The sequence below is a fragment of the Eupeodes corollae genome, chromosome 1 (genome assembly GCF_945859685.1).
Source record: "Eupeodes corollae chromosome 1, idEupCoro1.1, whole genome shotgun sequence".
Taxonomy (NCBI): domain Eukaryota; kingdom Metazoa; phylum Arthropoda; class Insecta; order Diptera; family Syrphidae; genus Eupeodes; species Eupeodes corollae.
The window spans coordinates 35,143,489-35,158,650 of record NC_079147.1 but is presented as its reverse complement, the minus strand read 5'-3'; the positions used below and the strand labels follow the sequence as shown (position 1 = coordinate 35,158,650).

The 15,162-nt window shown below is 33.4% G+C and overlaps 1 protein-coding gene across 2 annotated transcripts; it reads left to right on the top strand.

The window, feature by feature from the left end:
- The first annotated feature begins 2,934 nt into the window (after positions 1 to 2,934).
- Positions 2,935 to 12,690, top strand: LOC129938367 (heterogeneous nuclear ribonucleoprotein A1-like). Of its 2 annotated transcripts, none has more exons than XM_056045871.1 (5): positions 2,935 to 3,118; positions 3,258 to 3,732; positions 9,750 to 10,283; positions 10,608 to 10,709; positions 12,234 to 12,690. In XM_056045871.1, the coding sequence occupies exons 1-4, from the start codon at positions 3,053 to 3,055 to the stop codon at positions 10,706 to 10,708; spliced, it is 1,176 nt and encodes a 391-aa protein (XP_055901846.1). In that variant the 5' UTR covers positions 2,935 to 3,052; the 3' UTR covers position 10,709; positions 12,234 to 12,690. The 2 variants fall into 2 exon arrangements, with proteins under 2 accessions (XP_055901846.1, XP_055901845.1); XM_056045870.1 differs by lacking the exon at positions 12,234 to 12,690 and adding an exon at positions 11,088 to 11,531.
- Positions 12,691 to 15,162: the final 2,472 nt, after the last annotated feature.

The window sequence follows — 15,162 nt, the reverse complement described above, 5'->3', positions numbered from 1 at the left end:
CGTCACCTGTGTAGATATTATACAAAGCCTTTGATACACCTTGACAGTATTTTTTCACAATTTCCTTCACCAATCGTGAACGACGACCATGATTGAATTCGTAATACCAGTTTTGTACAGTGTTATAGGATGGTGCTTTATCGCTGTAGAAAAAACTAAGTTCATCGCTACTCTCTTGTCTTGATAATCCACGTCGAAAATTATGTTAATTCCATTTTTTGCCCGAGATGCATTTTTCAAGCACTGTCAATAACATAAATCGCTCTTAAGTGAAGCATGTTCCGTAGACGGTTATGGTTAAAAATGTCAATCTTTCCGTTAAAAATGTCAGATGGCGCCTGGCAGCACTTACTGTTAATTAGGCTAGAAATATCAAGTTCCGTCTTGAGCTTAGTAAAACAATGGTCAAGTGTTTTGTTTGATTTGAAAGCATGGCGAACCTCTGGGGGGTTATTATGAAAAACGATTATCGTTTTTATACGGAGTATTTGTGAAATTGCGATTATAAAAAACGATTGCAGAAGCGCGTATTTTTAAAATTGCGTAATCGTAAAAAAACGATACTCGTATTTTTATTTACGAGTGCCTTCAAGCACTCGTTCAGCTTTTGTTTTGGCGTTACTGTAAAACATTTGTTTTTCATTTTGATGAGGGAGAAAAAATGTAAGTTAAATAATAAATATAATGGTGAATATATAAAAATAAGATATTTCTAATATTAAGGCCTACGACTTGATGGTAGCTTTCCTGGAAAGTAATCTAAATGTTGCTAAAAATTATTTGCCGACGAGCCAAGCTAAATTCAAAGCCAAAAATCTTTGAAATAAATCAAACGCGTGTGGTCCTCCAGAAAAAAACAACAGATGGTTGAAAAACTCATTTCTCCTTCGGATTCAGATTCATCTTAGCTTTCAAGAAAGTAATCGCAATAAAAAAAAAAAACATTTTACCAAACCGAATGCAAATCAAATTTAAACTTAAAACTTTTCCAACATTCACATTTTGACATTTGTAAAAAGGTATGAAGTTAGTTGCTTTTAAAAAAATACCATTTTTCATTTTTATCTAGCAACATTTTCTTGATTCCATTTTCGTTTCTCATAATCGCTCTACGCCATGAGTTTCGTTTTTCTGGTTTTTTTTCTGCAGTTCGTTTCGTATTTTATAATAAGGACCCTGTCAATTTTTTGCAAATTGATTTGTTGATGTTTTTGGATAGAGTTGGGACGTATGTATACCATGGTTTTGTGGTGCGTTCTAACGGCTTCATTAATATTTTCTAGTGGAATTTGCATTTTGTATTTTAAAAGGGACCTTCAAATGGATGACCATTATCACTTAAGATTTTGATGACTTTTTTTTCGTTGGCGACGTGGAATCGTACATCAATTATTTTGAAAATTTTATTCACGAGGTTATACGCAGTAGGTATTAATAATAATATGCCTTACTTGGTTTGATCGGAATTAACTAGTCTTCCAGATGCTGTTGGTTTCTGATACCAGTCGAAAAACAAACGATTTTCTTCACGGTAGATTTTTACATCTAAGAATGATATTGTTTTGTTAAGCTCATTTTCAATTGTGATTTGAATTTTTGGGTGGAATGCGTTTAGAATTTGTACTACTTTTTCTGTTTCTTTTATCCGTTATTGCAAATATGTCGTCAACATACTTTACATTTCTACTATAGCAACATTTTTAAAGAAATAGTTACATAAATCCTTGCGCCAATAATTCATCAAGAGATAAAGGGGACAGATTCTAAAGTAAACGAAAGCGATCGTTTGTTTTTCAAAAACGATAGAAATTATGTATACGAAAACGATGGCATTATGTTTCGTTTTTGTTTATTTGTTCGATTCTGCTTCAAATTCAACAAAATATGATTGCATACTTCTAGGATGTCGACAGCTATCAAATATCTCGAAAGATGGGATGTAAAATTTTATCGATATGTAAAACTTGAGCAAATCGATAGAAATAAGTTAAGAAGTATTCACATGAGCGCGACTAACGAACGACGAATGAATTACAAAATGTGAGTTTATATACGTTTGAAGACATATTTCCATACAAATTCTTAACAAAACAATGGCAATATAGTTTCTATTTGATTTACGATACATACTTTTACTTTTCAATAATAATATATTAATAAATTTAAGAAAACAAATTTATTCGTCGCGAAAAAAATTATGGTTGATACCAACTGTCAAACTTTATTCGCGTTCCACATCATCCACACCCGCAACGAATAAAATAATCGCGCGTACTTAACCTAAAAAATCGTTCTTGTTTTGGTTTCGGTGGTGAATGGTGTTCGGCTGTGGCATTTTTCGCGACGAATTAAAAAGACTCTCATGTGAAAGAAACGTCAAAATCGACGAATATTCGTCGATTTTGACGTTTAATCGCTCGGAGCTAATTGGTTTGGTCGTGTATTCCCAGCCTTATAAAATATGATAATTTTAAAGTGCACTCTAAATTTGATCATATGTAGAACTTAGAACTTAGTTTAAACGTAGTCGCAAGCTGTTTCATTGTTTATAGTTTTGCAAAAAGTAAGTGTCAAACTCAAACACTGCAGTTTATCACCGACAGTGCCATCTTTTGCAAGCGAAGAACCATAATCTACTAATAAACAACTTTTCTTTAGATTTTATTTACTTAGGATTCAATTTACAAACTGGAGAACGTGAAACTGAAGTACTCTATCCTCTTTAAAATTTTCCATTTTCTTCAATTTAAATTAATTTTGTTTTGAAACGATGACTGACTTTTATCTTGATTAATGTGTTACCTACCTAAATGTAGTATCTCCATTTTATGCTGAATAGCTGAGTTTCTGCTTTTCCGTTCCAGTTCATGGTGTTTCCCCAATGCCACGTCACTTCCGGCTATTTCTCTACAACCCAAGCTAAACTCCACCATTTTCATTTATTCAATAGTGTCGTTTTGTGCCGGACGGTCGCATTCTTCGCTTCTCTGATTCTGGATTTTCATTTTCTTTTTGTAGAAAATTAAAGTTTAAAAATAAATAAAATCCCAAAATGCCCAACTCAGATAGCCAACAATCCAATGGAAACTATAACAATCGCAATAATGACGATGATGATGTGAGTAAAATTAAAATATTTTTGTTTCTTTTAAAATTCTGGAAGTGTTCATAATTTTATAAATATATGAAAGAAGAAAAATGTCCGCCATTTTCTATACACATTCTAAGACGTACAATTATTTTATTTCTTTTCGCAGGAAATCCACGAGCCTGAACATTTAAGAAAACTTTTCATTGGCGGCTTGGATTACCGCACCACCGATGATTCCCTTAAAGCCCATTTTGAGCAATGGGGTAAAATTGTCGACGTTGTGGTTATGAAAGATCCTAAAACCAAAAGGTCACGCGGATTTGGCTTCATTACTTATTCCCATTCTTTTATGATCGATGATGCCCAAAATGCTCGACCACATAAAATCGATGGTCGTGTTGTGGAGCCAAAGCGTGCTGTTCCACGTCAAGATATCGATCGCCCAGATGCTGGTGCTTCTGTTAAAAAATTGTTTGTCGGTGGACTGAGGGAGGAACATGACGAGGGTTCGTTGCGTGATTATTTCTGTAAATATGGCAAAATTGTTTCGGTCAATATCGTCATCGATAAGGAAACTGGCAAGCGAAGAGGTTTTGCTTTTATTGAATTTGAGGACTATGACCCCGTTGATAAAATTGTTTGTAAGTATCTATTTACTACCTAGTATTTATCGACGATATGTTTTTAGTATTAAGTTTGTATTTTATAATTGAACACCTTACACAACTTAATCATGGTCATTTAATGAAAGTGTAGGTATGCTCTCTTTCTTCAAAATCGGGCTATAACCTTGTCGAGAAAAATTTAATAAGGCTCAAATCGATAAAAAATACTCGGCTGTTTCCTTTAAGGGAGCAAACATTTTCATACGCGGCTTTTTAATTGACGGTACTCGCAAATAAATAATAATTATTGCAATTTTATACCAAGGATGCATTTATTTATATATAAAACATTCAAAAGTGGTTGGTTTTGAAATTTCTTCCTTTTTTTTGGGCTAAACTTTCCATTACCGCGACACGAATTTCGACACTCGTTTATTTTATTTGATAGAAATGTGCAAATAAATAAAAATTATAGCTATTTTTCAGAGAGAGAGAGAGAGCGTAACAATTTATTTCTATTTAAAATTACTTTTCAAACTTCACACAAATCACGCAAAAATGGTTGATTTTGCCATTTCTTCCCTGTTTTTTTTTTGTTTAGTGTTGCTATACTTCCTTTTTTTTGGGGATTTATTTGATTTTAGTGCTGCCAAAAGTATTTTGCATATACCCAAACTCGCACTTACCCTCAAATCCTATGGTGATCCCAAGCAGGGGGGTTGCATACCTTACATAACTAGCTGTTAGTACGCGCGCCGTGCTATCAATTAATACAAAGTTTGTTAAAGGCTCAAAAAATGCAATACAAAAAAAGTAGGGTGTTAAGTCCGATAAAGAAAGTTGTTTCCTCGCCTTTTTATTTAAAACGTGTTCTATTGAGAAATTCGTGCCGCGGTAATGGAAAGTCGCCCCCTAAATCCTGTGTGCTAATCAGTGGTTTGCAGGGGAATCAGGAGTTTCACATGCTATCTATTAATCGGTACAACTTCTTCATATTTGTGTCCATTTGATTGTTATGCTCTTTCATCACTACAATAGCTTCATCAAACTTCACACAAAGTTCTTTTTGGACTTCCAGTTCGTCCACAATAACTTGCTGTGCGTTTACTTTGTCAATAATATTTTTAATTGGCCTTTTTGAAATCTTGTACTTAGAGAAGAGGCACTTTTGTCGGTAATTTGAGAAGGAACAGGTGGTGGAGCCGAAACAATGGTGATCTCCTCAATGTCTTTTATCTATTCCTCTTCATATACATTTTCATCGGATGTGTAAAATGCTTCCGATTGGTACGTTTCTGTCATTCTGTGTTCTCATTTGGTTTCGTCATTAGCTGATGCAGAATGAAGAGGAGGCAACGACAACCTCTACTGCCGTCTTCATTCCAACGAGTTGGAAAATTGCTTAGTCAGAGGGAGAGAACTTCTTAATTTTGTTTGGTCCACCACATGTTCCTTTTTCGTAAATTCGGTTTTGAGAGGGCTTCCTCCGCACGTGTCGTTTTTGGTCGGTCCACACCTGATAATAATTTATTAAACCCAAAAACACAAAGAAAAATAATTTCTTACCCTCTTTTATTCAAAATCAATTTTAATTGGAGGCCCAGCGCCTCCGAAACCCCTCGCAATGTCAGGGCAAGAGTATATCCCTTCGTTTTGTGTTTATTGACTTACTCCTGAAAATAAAACAAAAATTAATAAATGTTTGCTAATAATAAAGAATTTCGTCGAAAAACTTACACATTGTTGCCTTCCTCTTCGCCTCCAAAATTTAAGTGAACATTTTAGCTGTCAAGAGTGCGATATTTCACCCGAATTGAATGCTCCCGATAAGGGTAATTTTTCGAACATAAATGTTTGTTTGGGGTGAAACTCAAAGTAAGGGAAAAGAAAATAGGGAGCCCTATCAGGAGTTTCGGCTGAATATTTTATATAGAGGACCCTTAGCTTACTGTATAAACGAAATGAAAACTGTAGGCGTACACTCTTCAAGAACTGCCAACAAAACTATTACAAAGAAACATCTGTTCTATGGGTGCTTTCCTAAACTCTTAGGCCTGCGTTAAACATGTTCATAAAGTCAAATTTGCGATCGAAACGCAGATGTATCAATATTTGTTTCACTGTAAAAGCACAGGTGTTAAAAATTACATATTAAAGAGGGAAAATATACGTGTATTACACAGTTTACAAGGAGAATAGGATTACTCGATCCCATCTCACAAAACGAGGTGAACCAATTAAAAAATTGTTTTGTAAACCTGACTCAAGTTATTGGTGTGTGAGGCTTTTCTTTTGTTTTTGTGTTGTAAGCAGTGTTTTATTTAATTTTATATAAATATAGAAGTTACTCACAACACAGTACGCACACAAATAAAACCCAAATGTCATTTCGATTTCAATTCGATTCCTCGATCCATTGACGACGTAAATCTGTATCGAAATGTTAATTCAATTTCGAATCCTCAATCTTCTCTTGTAACCGGGATATATTATATTTAAGAATTATCATGAACAAAGAATTCAGGTCTGGAAAAAATACATCATGGAGGAAGTTGTTCTTTAAAATTCAGAAATTTGAAACTTTGTTTTCCTTTTACATCTTACATGTTTTTGTGACAATTAAAAATCGTATGCACACGTTCTGCATAATAAGTGTGTTTATTAATGCAACAAAGTAAAAAGACGATCTTACTAACTCAGATTTTCGACGTTTATGAAAATACCCCATTTTAATTAATAACTCTACACAGTCCCAGCTCCGTGCAGTTTCATCAATAAATTTGTACGGCGTTTCATGACTGTAAGATTAAACATACGGCTGGTATTATATTATTGTTGTTTTACTCAACTATGGTAAGACGATGAAAAAGTATCTGCTACAATTTATTTCAATTTATCATGAAACGATATCTGAAACAATAAACTCAACTATTCCTTTAGCCAAGTACGAAACACAAGGAAACATTTAATTATTCAATTTTTAAAGTTTCATTTTGTTTTAATAAAAAAAAAACACTAAAAATAGTTTTTATGGTAATGGATTTTATTAAAATTGTCCAATTTGTAATTTAATTTTAATTTCTACGGAAGTTTTTGGGAACTTTATGGTCGGTGATCTTTGAATAGAGAAACAAATCCAAAAGAAGCCGTAAAAACTCGACCACAAATCTACCCCAAATCCTAGTGTTTCCATGTAGAGAGGGTGCACGCTCAACCATGGATACCTCTGTTTTTACGCCTCACTAACCATTAAATAGAAAACTTGACGTAGGGGTGTTTAGTACACACAAAAAAATTAAATATGAACAATAATGGAAAATTGCCCCTTAAATAAAATATATGGCTAAAACGCACCATGCGTTATTCTTAAAAGAGTTTGTATTCAACTCTCGTCTATTCTACTTAAAATCTCCCTCTAATATTTTGTTTCACCGTAATGGCTGGAGACAAAATATTAAATCTCCCAATTGTGAAAATCATTTTACTGAAAAACGAAAAAAGACAAAGTACTTAGGGTGAATATACCTAAAAGTAAAAATCGTTCCTGTTGTTTAAGGTAGATATAGCCTTAATATTTTTTAATCTATTGTTTAACTTAATACACAGCCCAGGCTGCGTGTAGTTCCGTTTTAATGAATTAATGCGGCGTTCTACTACTGTATGTAAAAGTAAACATTTTATGATATTATATTTCTATTGTCTTACTCGACTTATAGTAAGCCGATTAAAAGTATTCGCTACAAAAGAAAATATTTGAATTTACTTTTACTTCAATTGTAAAATATGTTCTCATATGACACTGTCTTCTTATTATTTTTCGCTCAGGGGGGGGGGGGATCAATAAGACCGTGACTTTTGAAATAAAACACAGATTTTTTGATTAAAAAATTATTTCATTTTTCAACGTAGTCTCTTTTGAACCCTATACACTTTGTCCAACGCTTTGAATCCCTTCCAAAAATAAAATGATTTGTCGAGGTCCTCAAAATAGGACTTTGTTTGCGAGATGACTTCATCATTGGAGTCAAATCTTTTTCCACCAAGCCATTTCTTCAGGTTTGGGAACAAGAAGTAGTCGCTCTGAGCCAAATCTGGAGAAAAGGGTGAATGAGTGAGCCATTCAAACCTTCCTGTGAAGTTGTTACACGATTGCGTTTGTGGTCGATTCAATATTGAAACCACTAAGCCATGCGAGATCCCTACGGCTTCCATAATCTCTCGCATTTTAAATCTTCGGTCGGCCAACACCATATCGTGAATTTTTTCGATTGTTTCGGGTGTAGAGACCTCAACTGGGCGTCCAGGACAGGACGTTCGGCATCTTCAGTGATAATACGGCCACAACGAAATTCATTAAACCACTTTTTTACCATTGAAATCGACGGTGCAGAGTCCCCATATTATTTATCAAGCTTAGCCTTGGTTTCGGTAATATTTTTTTCGCAAGAAATAATGCTTAATAAGCACACGAAATTCCGTCCTGTTTTTTTCCGTAGCTGTGTTTGATAAATGAATACATTTTTACTTGATGTAAAAAAGCAGCTTTCATCTAACATAATTTTACATTTCATTCGTATCCATACTCCAACTCAAGGCCCTCATTATGAAATTTCATGAATCACTTAAATTTGTTTGTCCAAAAGTAAAATTTTGTTTGCCAAGATGATATTGCTCCAATTGAACGTTGGAGTTCATTCATCTTAATTTTTAACACATTGGTGTTCTCGAACGTTCGCTTTGACTCGAATGTTCACGTCGCTATTAATTAGAGTAGGGTCTGAAAGTATACAAAATTCATGACTTGGATTAACATGTACTGTACATCTGCAAGCGTTAATAACAAAGTGTAAATTTATTAACGGAAAATTACCTGCAACAAAATTTCCATTCATTTGTTTGTTACCTTATGGTAGTAGTTCATCAACCTTCTATTTGTGTGACTCATTAAACATCAAATCGAAAAGTTATTGCTTTATACAACAATAATACACAGTCCCAGCTCCGTGCAGTTTTCTTAATAAATTGGTACGGCGTTTCATGACTGTAAGAATAAACATATGGCTGGTATTATATTATTGTTGTTTTACTCAACTGTGGTAAGACGATGAAAAAGTATCTGCTACAATTTATTTCAATTTATCACGAAATGATATACATAAACACACCTTGCGTTGTTTGTAAAGCTTGGGTTCTAACCTTTCGGCTGAAATTCACCCTTATTACAGTTGTCGTTATAAGAAAACGACCGAAAAAAGGATCTAGAGGCGAAAGTTGGGGTTCAAATGAAATAGAACCTTGATATTTCCTTTGCTCGCTCTTCACTAGGTTTAGTAAGAGTGAATACATGTTCTTGTAAAATCTAACTATACACAGTCCCAGCTCCGTACAGTTTTCTTAATAAATTTGTACGGCGTTTCATGACTGTAAGATTAAACTTATGGCTGGTATTATATTATTGTCGTTTTACTCAGCTAAAGTAAACCGATGAAAAAGTATCTGCTACAATTTTAATTTATTATGAAATGATATCTTTAAACGCACCTTGCGCTATTCGTAACAAAGCTTGGGTTAGACCTTTCGGCTGAAATTTACCCTCATTACATTTGTCGTTATAAGAAAAAAAGATTTAGAGACGAAAATTGAAATAATAGAATCTTTGTTATACCCTTTGCTCGCTCTTGACCCGCTTTAGTAAGGGCGAATAATTACAAGTACTAGTAAAATCTATCTATACACAGTCCCAGCTCCGTGCAGTTTTCTTAAATAAATTAGTACGGCGTTTCATGACTGTAAGATTAAACTTATGGCTGGTATTATATTATTGTTGGTCTTATCAAAAATTGTGGTAGACTGATGAAAAAGTATCTGTTACATTTTATTTTTGTTTAAATTGAAAGCAAAAGCGCAGGTCTCTTAACAATCAGGAAAAAATTAATTTTTGTATCGATTATTTTTTACTAAGTTTTATCAACAAAATTAAATTTTAATATTAAAGAAAAACTAAACTGACGTGACGCCAATAATTAATATTTTTATTTTTTTTTAAATTGCAGTACAAAAGTGCCACACGATTAAAAACAAAACCCTAGACATCAAGAAAGCCTTGCCTAAACATGAAATGGACCGTGGATCTGGCGGAGGTGGTGGCGGCGGCGGTGGAATGCGTGGTGGTCGCATGGGTGGCGGTCGAAACGATCGCGGTGGCAATAACCAAGGCAATGGTTGGGGCGGCAATCGTAACCAAAATGATAACTGGGGTGGAAACAATAACTTTGGCGGCGGCTTTGGTGGTGGTAACCAAGGTGGCGGCGGCGGTGGTGGAAATTGGAATAATCCATGGGATAATGGCGGCAACCAAGGAGGTGGTGGTGGCTGGAACCAAGGTGGCGGCGGTGGTGGTAACTTCGGCAACGGAGGTAACCCAGGCGGCAATTGGGGTGGCAACAATGACAATTTCAATGATGGATTCCAACAGAACTTCGGTGGTGGCCCGATGAGGGGTGGAAATAACTTTGGCAACAACCGCATGAATCCTTATGGAGGAGGTGGCGGCGGCGGTAGTGGCGGTAACTTTGGAAAACCTATGGGTAAGTACAATGAACCTTCTTGCAAACCTCATCCCTCCTCAAAAACAATCGCAGTCCCTGACAAATTGACAAAACTCATTTTTAGTGTTTGTTTAATTTGATGTTTTACAAAGCTGCGATATTAAACCAAGAGACGTTGACTTTCGCTATGTTATACGAATTAGAATGTAAACCACGTTCGATGTAACACGCAGTCGCGCCACATTTTGTTTTATTCTAACATCACCCCCCCTCATTACTAACATTATTTTAAACAATTTAGTTTGTTGTTAGAAGAAGAGAATTTTTGTGAATAGGTTAAAAACATAGGCAATGTTATTTCAGGCAACAATGGTGGCTATGGAGGTGGCAATCAGGGTTATAATAACGGCCCCAACAATATGATGATGGGCGGTGGTGGTGGAGGCGGAAATAGGAGATACTGAGGTGAGCATGAAATCAAAGTAGGGCAAGATATTAAATTAAAATAAAGCAATACCCTTAATTCATGATTGAGAATCGGTTAAAAGTCCTAACTAGATTGAATTGCAAATAAACTAAATAACATCGCACTAGATTTGTTTGTAGACGTTTAATAGGATTAGAGTGCATTATTCGTTCTTTTTTTTTTGTTGTTGTTTATATATTAAAACATCCACATTAGAAGCGGGAGTAATATTTAAATTGCATCTATTTCCGAAAACAATACCAAAAAGTTAGCTCTGCTGATACCTTAAAAAAACAAAAATCATGATAAAAACTAAAACTTCAATTTCAATAATATTTATTTCTTTTATGTATTTATTCTTTTATCTTTACAAATAGGTAAAAAGTTGGCAGGTCACATTGAGTCTTAAGAAAAATTTAAACAAAATCAAGGCAGAACAGAGAGAATGAGAGACAGACAGTAAGGCGAATAAATAAAGAGGTTGGAAGTCAGAATGAAAAATAGGCTTATTGATGATAAAAAAATAAATAAAATATAGAGTATATATTGCAAGAACCAAGAAAAAAAACGCCAGGAGGAGTTGTTGTGTATTAAGTAAATTATATTAATATTAGAGGAGCAGGAGTATCAAAACAAAATTCATCAAACAAAAAAAAAAAGAAGAAAACTCCCAAAAGTATTGTTTAAATAATAATATTTGTGACTTACGGCCAAAGAAGAGAATACGAACAACAAAAAGAAAAGAAAAAGTCTAGATCTGACAGTAACCCTAAGCTCCGTAATACTTTATTAGAATATTTATACTTAAACTTAACGAAAGATGTAAGAATTTCTTTTAATTTTCTTTGTTTCATAAACAATATTATCTTTTACACATTTTATCAAAATAATATCTAAATTAAGTAAACTAGTTGTCTAAGATTTGTTTTTAAACATAACAAAAAAAAAATATGCTAAACTTTCCTTTAAACATTAGTAGAAAAATTTATATGATTAGATGAATTATCAGAACAAGAATAACATACATAAGTTCTATAACATGATTACAAATTTTACAATTTATATTTATTGTAATTGTACATACGACAAAAAAAAGGAGAGAAAGTAAAATTAAAATTAGAAAAATAAAAATAAAAGTAGTTTTGTTGTTGTATGTGTTTAGAAGGCTTAAAATTTTCTGAAAACAAAAGAAGACACGTGAAGCAGCATTGTATTTAGAATATTTTTTGATTTTCGTATAACTTGTAATAAATCATTTTATTAGACAAGGTTGTTGAATGACAGAAGAAGTTAAGTAAATCATTTGGAGCCAGAGAGAAAGGAGGAGAGATTGCGACAGGAGGGAGGACAGGACAGAAAGGAAGAGAGAGAGACAAGAATTTGAGGAAAAGATTCAGCATTAAGAAGAAGAAAATGAAATAGGATTTTGTTGTTCCGATGAAAACATAAATTTTCTTATTTGAATTCTTGTTTTTTGATCAACAAAAAGTTTATAGTTTAATTAACTTTGAATTTTTTACAAGAACGACGACGACGTCATGCTGAAGAATGAATTACAACGTGTTGCCTGAAGCGCAGTCTATTTTCACTTGACTTGTGTGTACATTTAGATCCAGCGAAGTCTCCTTCCCGTCGACTTTGGGTATTCTGGCTAATCTGCTAATTGTTGATAAACGCGATGCCAAATGATGAATGGATTATGAAGTAGTAAGTGAATTTAATTGATTGGAAATAAAACCATAACAAAAATATTCATATATTACACCACAATTTGGTATTCTGAAGAGCACTATTCCAGAAAAGATCGCATAAAAGGAACATCTTGGTCTTAAAAACTTAATTGAAATCGATCTACTAAGAGTTCTGGAATAGTTCTTCTGTGTTTCATTTTAAAGGTTTATATTTTTTGAAGTAAATGAAAACTCAAAGTGATATTTTTTCTTATGGTTTTACATTCAAATTACAAAAATTACTCATTTTGTTTTATACATTTTTTATATGATTTTTTAATAATGAATAAATAAAGAATTCAACATGAAATTAAATAAATTTGTCTTTTTTTATGAACTACAAATTCTTCTGAAATTTCCTTTACACATTTGGATTTTTGATTAAGTTTTATTAAGTTTCGATGCAATGTTAGTTTTTCTTGGTCTAACAGCCGCAACGATATTCTTTAATATGATGTCATTGCATGAGGTGGTTATCCTCTACACATACCTATGGCTTTTGAATTGAAAGGTCTGTTATTGAGACGCGCAGCTGCCTGAAATAGTGTTGTTACGAAAGTTTCTTTATGAATACTATTTATGTTTGGCGCAATGGCTAAAAATAGAATATTTCCAGGGGAGTCATTCCGTAATTTCCGAAACGATAATCGTCAAAACGATTATCATTAACGATATCGTCAATAATTTGCTTCACGTAACTTTATCACTATCGTCTCGTTCAATCGTTTTCAGTATAAGTTCGTTGAGTATATTATACTATGACTGAAATGTCAAAATGAACTCAACGAAACATAATGCTTGTTCAATAGCTTGAAAATGTTATTAAACTTGGTTTTTCTCTATGAAAAATTTTGAAAACTTGCAAAAAATGTATTGTTAATAAACATGCCACCTATTTTGTGATGTTTATTTTTATTGTCACTTTTTGTGTTATAATTTGTTGCTGCCGAAGATAAAACAATAATATCAAAATGTTTGTCCAATGTCTGATATTTTTGTAAATCAGCTTTGGTCCAAGGGAAGAAAGTGAAGACTTCATTTTATCCACAGGGAACATAACTTGGCTTTAAAAATATTTGTTTGTTTCCAAAACTAATTTGGATTAGTGCTTTGTGTAAGAGCAATACAAAAGTCGTTGCCTGTCGAATATGCCAATGTTCCTACGCCCAAAAGTTTCAATAGTTACAACAAATTTTAATATTGAATGTATATACATTATGTATGTAGAACGCCAAATTTATTGTTTATAATATCATTATAAAGTCCTCTTTTGCAATTCCAAAACTACAATTGTTTTATTTATTTAACAACAATTAAGAGAGATTACTAATGCTTGTATATAAAAAAATGCGTAACAGAATTCATTGTATATTTTTGAGTTTTTATTTTGTAACAAAACTTAACTACGCCGAAACTTTTTTGCTTCAATTTGCTTAGTTGTCAATGGAAATTAATAGCAGACGATACCTACTTAGCTATCGTGCAAACGCTATCGTTTTGACGATATCACTTTGACGATTATCGTCTTACGTGAAGTGCGGCTATCGTCGAAACGATAATCGTTTTACGGAATGACCCCCCAGTACTAAGTGGCGATGAATTCAAAGGTAAAAGGTATCGAATTTGAGATATGCTGCGTTTTTGGTAAAGTTCATAATTGGCCAATTATTTATTTTATGCATTACGACTTTTTATGACTTCACAAAAACATGGATAAAAGAGTTTTTAACTTTTTTTCTAGTAAAAACATCTCAATAAATAGGTAGGAAAAGATTTTGGGCAATAAAATGAAGATAAAGGGTAAGTTCATTACTTGGGGTCTCCATTGAACATTTCTGAAACCGATGATTCAACTCTAGTCCATGATCCGGTCATCGCAGTTTGGATTTTTCGAGCGGATAAAAATCCTGTCATCAAGTTCAAATTTGACATTCGTGTTGTATGTAGTAATGAGCGTCCATTTTCCACAGTGCCTAAATTCTATAAGTTATCTTTACTAGGCACAGAATAGCTTCAAAGCTGTTGACCGACATCCTACGAAAATTCTTATAGTCTCCACCGTCCTCCCATAGTAGGTGCGCCTCCAAATCATGAAGTTGCCTTTGAACTATCGAAAAACGGTAAATCAACAAAAAAGTAAACAGATTAACCGTTTCTAATGTCAAATTTAAATTTGCTCATGGCATGACATAATTATGCCCAGTGAAAAAAAAACAATAATGGATTGCGGAAGATAAGCTGGATTGGATTTTACTCTTGTGGAGCCTCAGGGTAAATTTAAAAATGCAGCAGTAATGCAAGATTTGTGTTCATATATGTAAACGCACTGCAGTCGTTAATTCTGTAAAAAAAAAAACAGTCTGACAGCTGAAATGCGATCAAACCTGCAGCCAATTTATTTCTGTTGCCGCTCTGCAAGAAATGTCAGAACAAGATGTGTAGGTAAAATAATTGAAATAAAATTTAAATTTTAAATTTTTGGCAAAAAATAAAATGGTTTGATATTAATAAGTTAAAATATAATATTTATACTTCATATAAATTAATTAATTTGTTTCATTCAAAACATTTGAAGTTTTTCTGTTCATAAATGCATTGCATTGCAACTAGCTGTCGGCATGGCCCGTGCAGCTAGTTGCATTTTTGAACTCAACCAAAACCGGGTGTTTTCATAAACGTCTACCTTAAGCATCTTGCACATGAGCTCCGAACTGTGTATGTT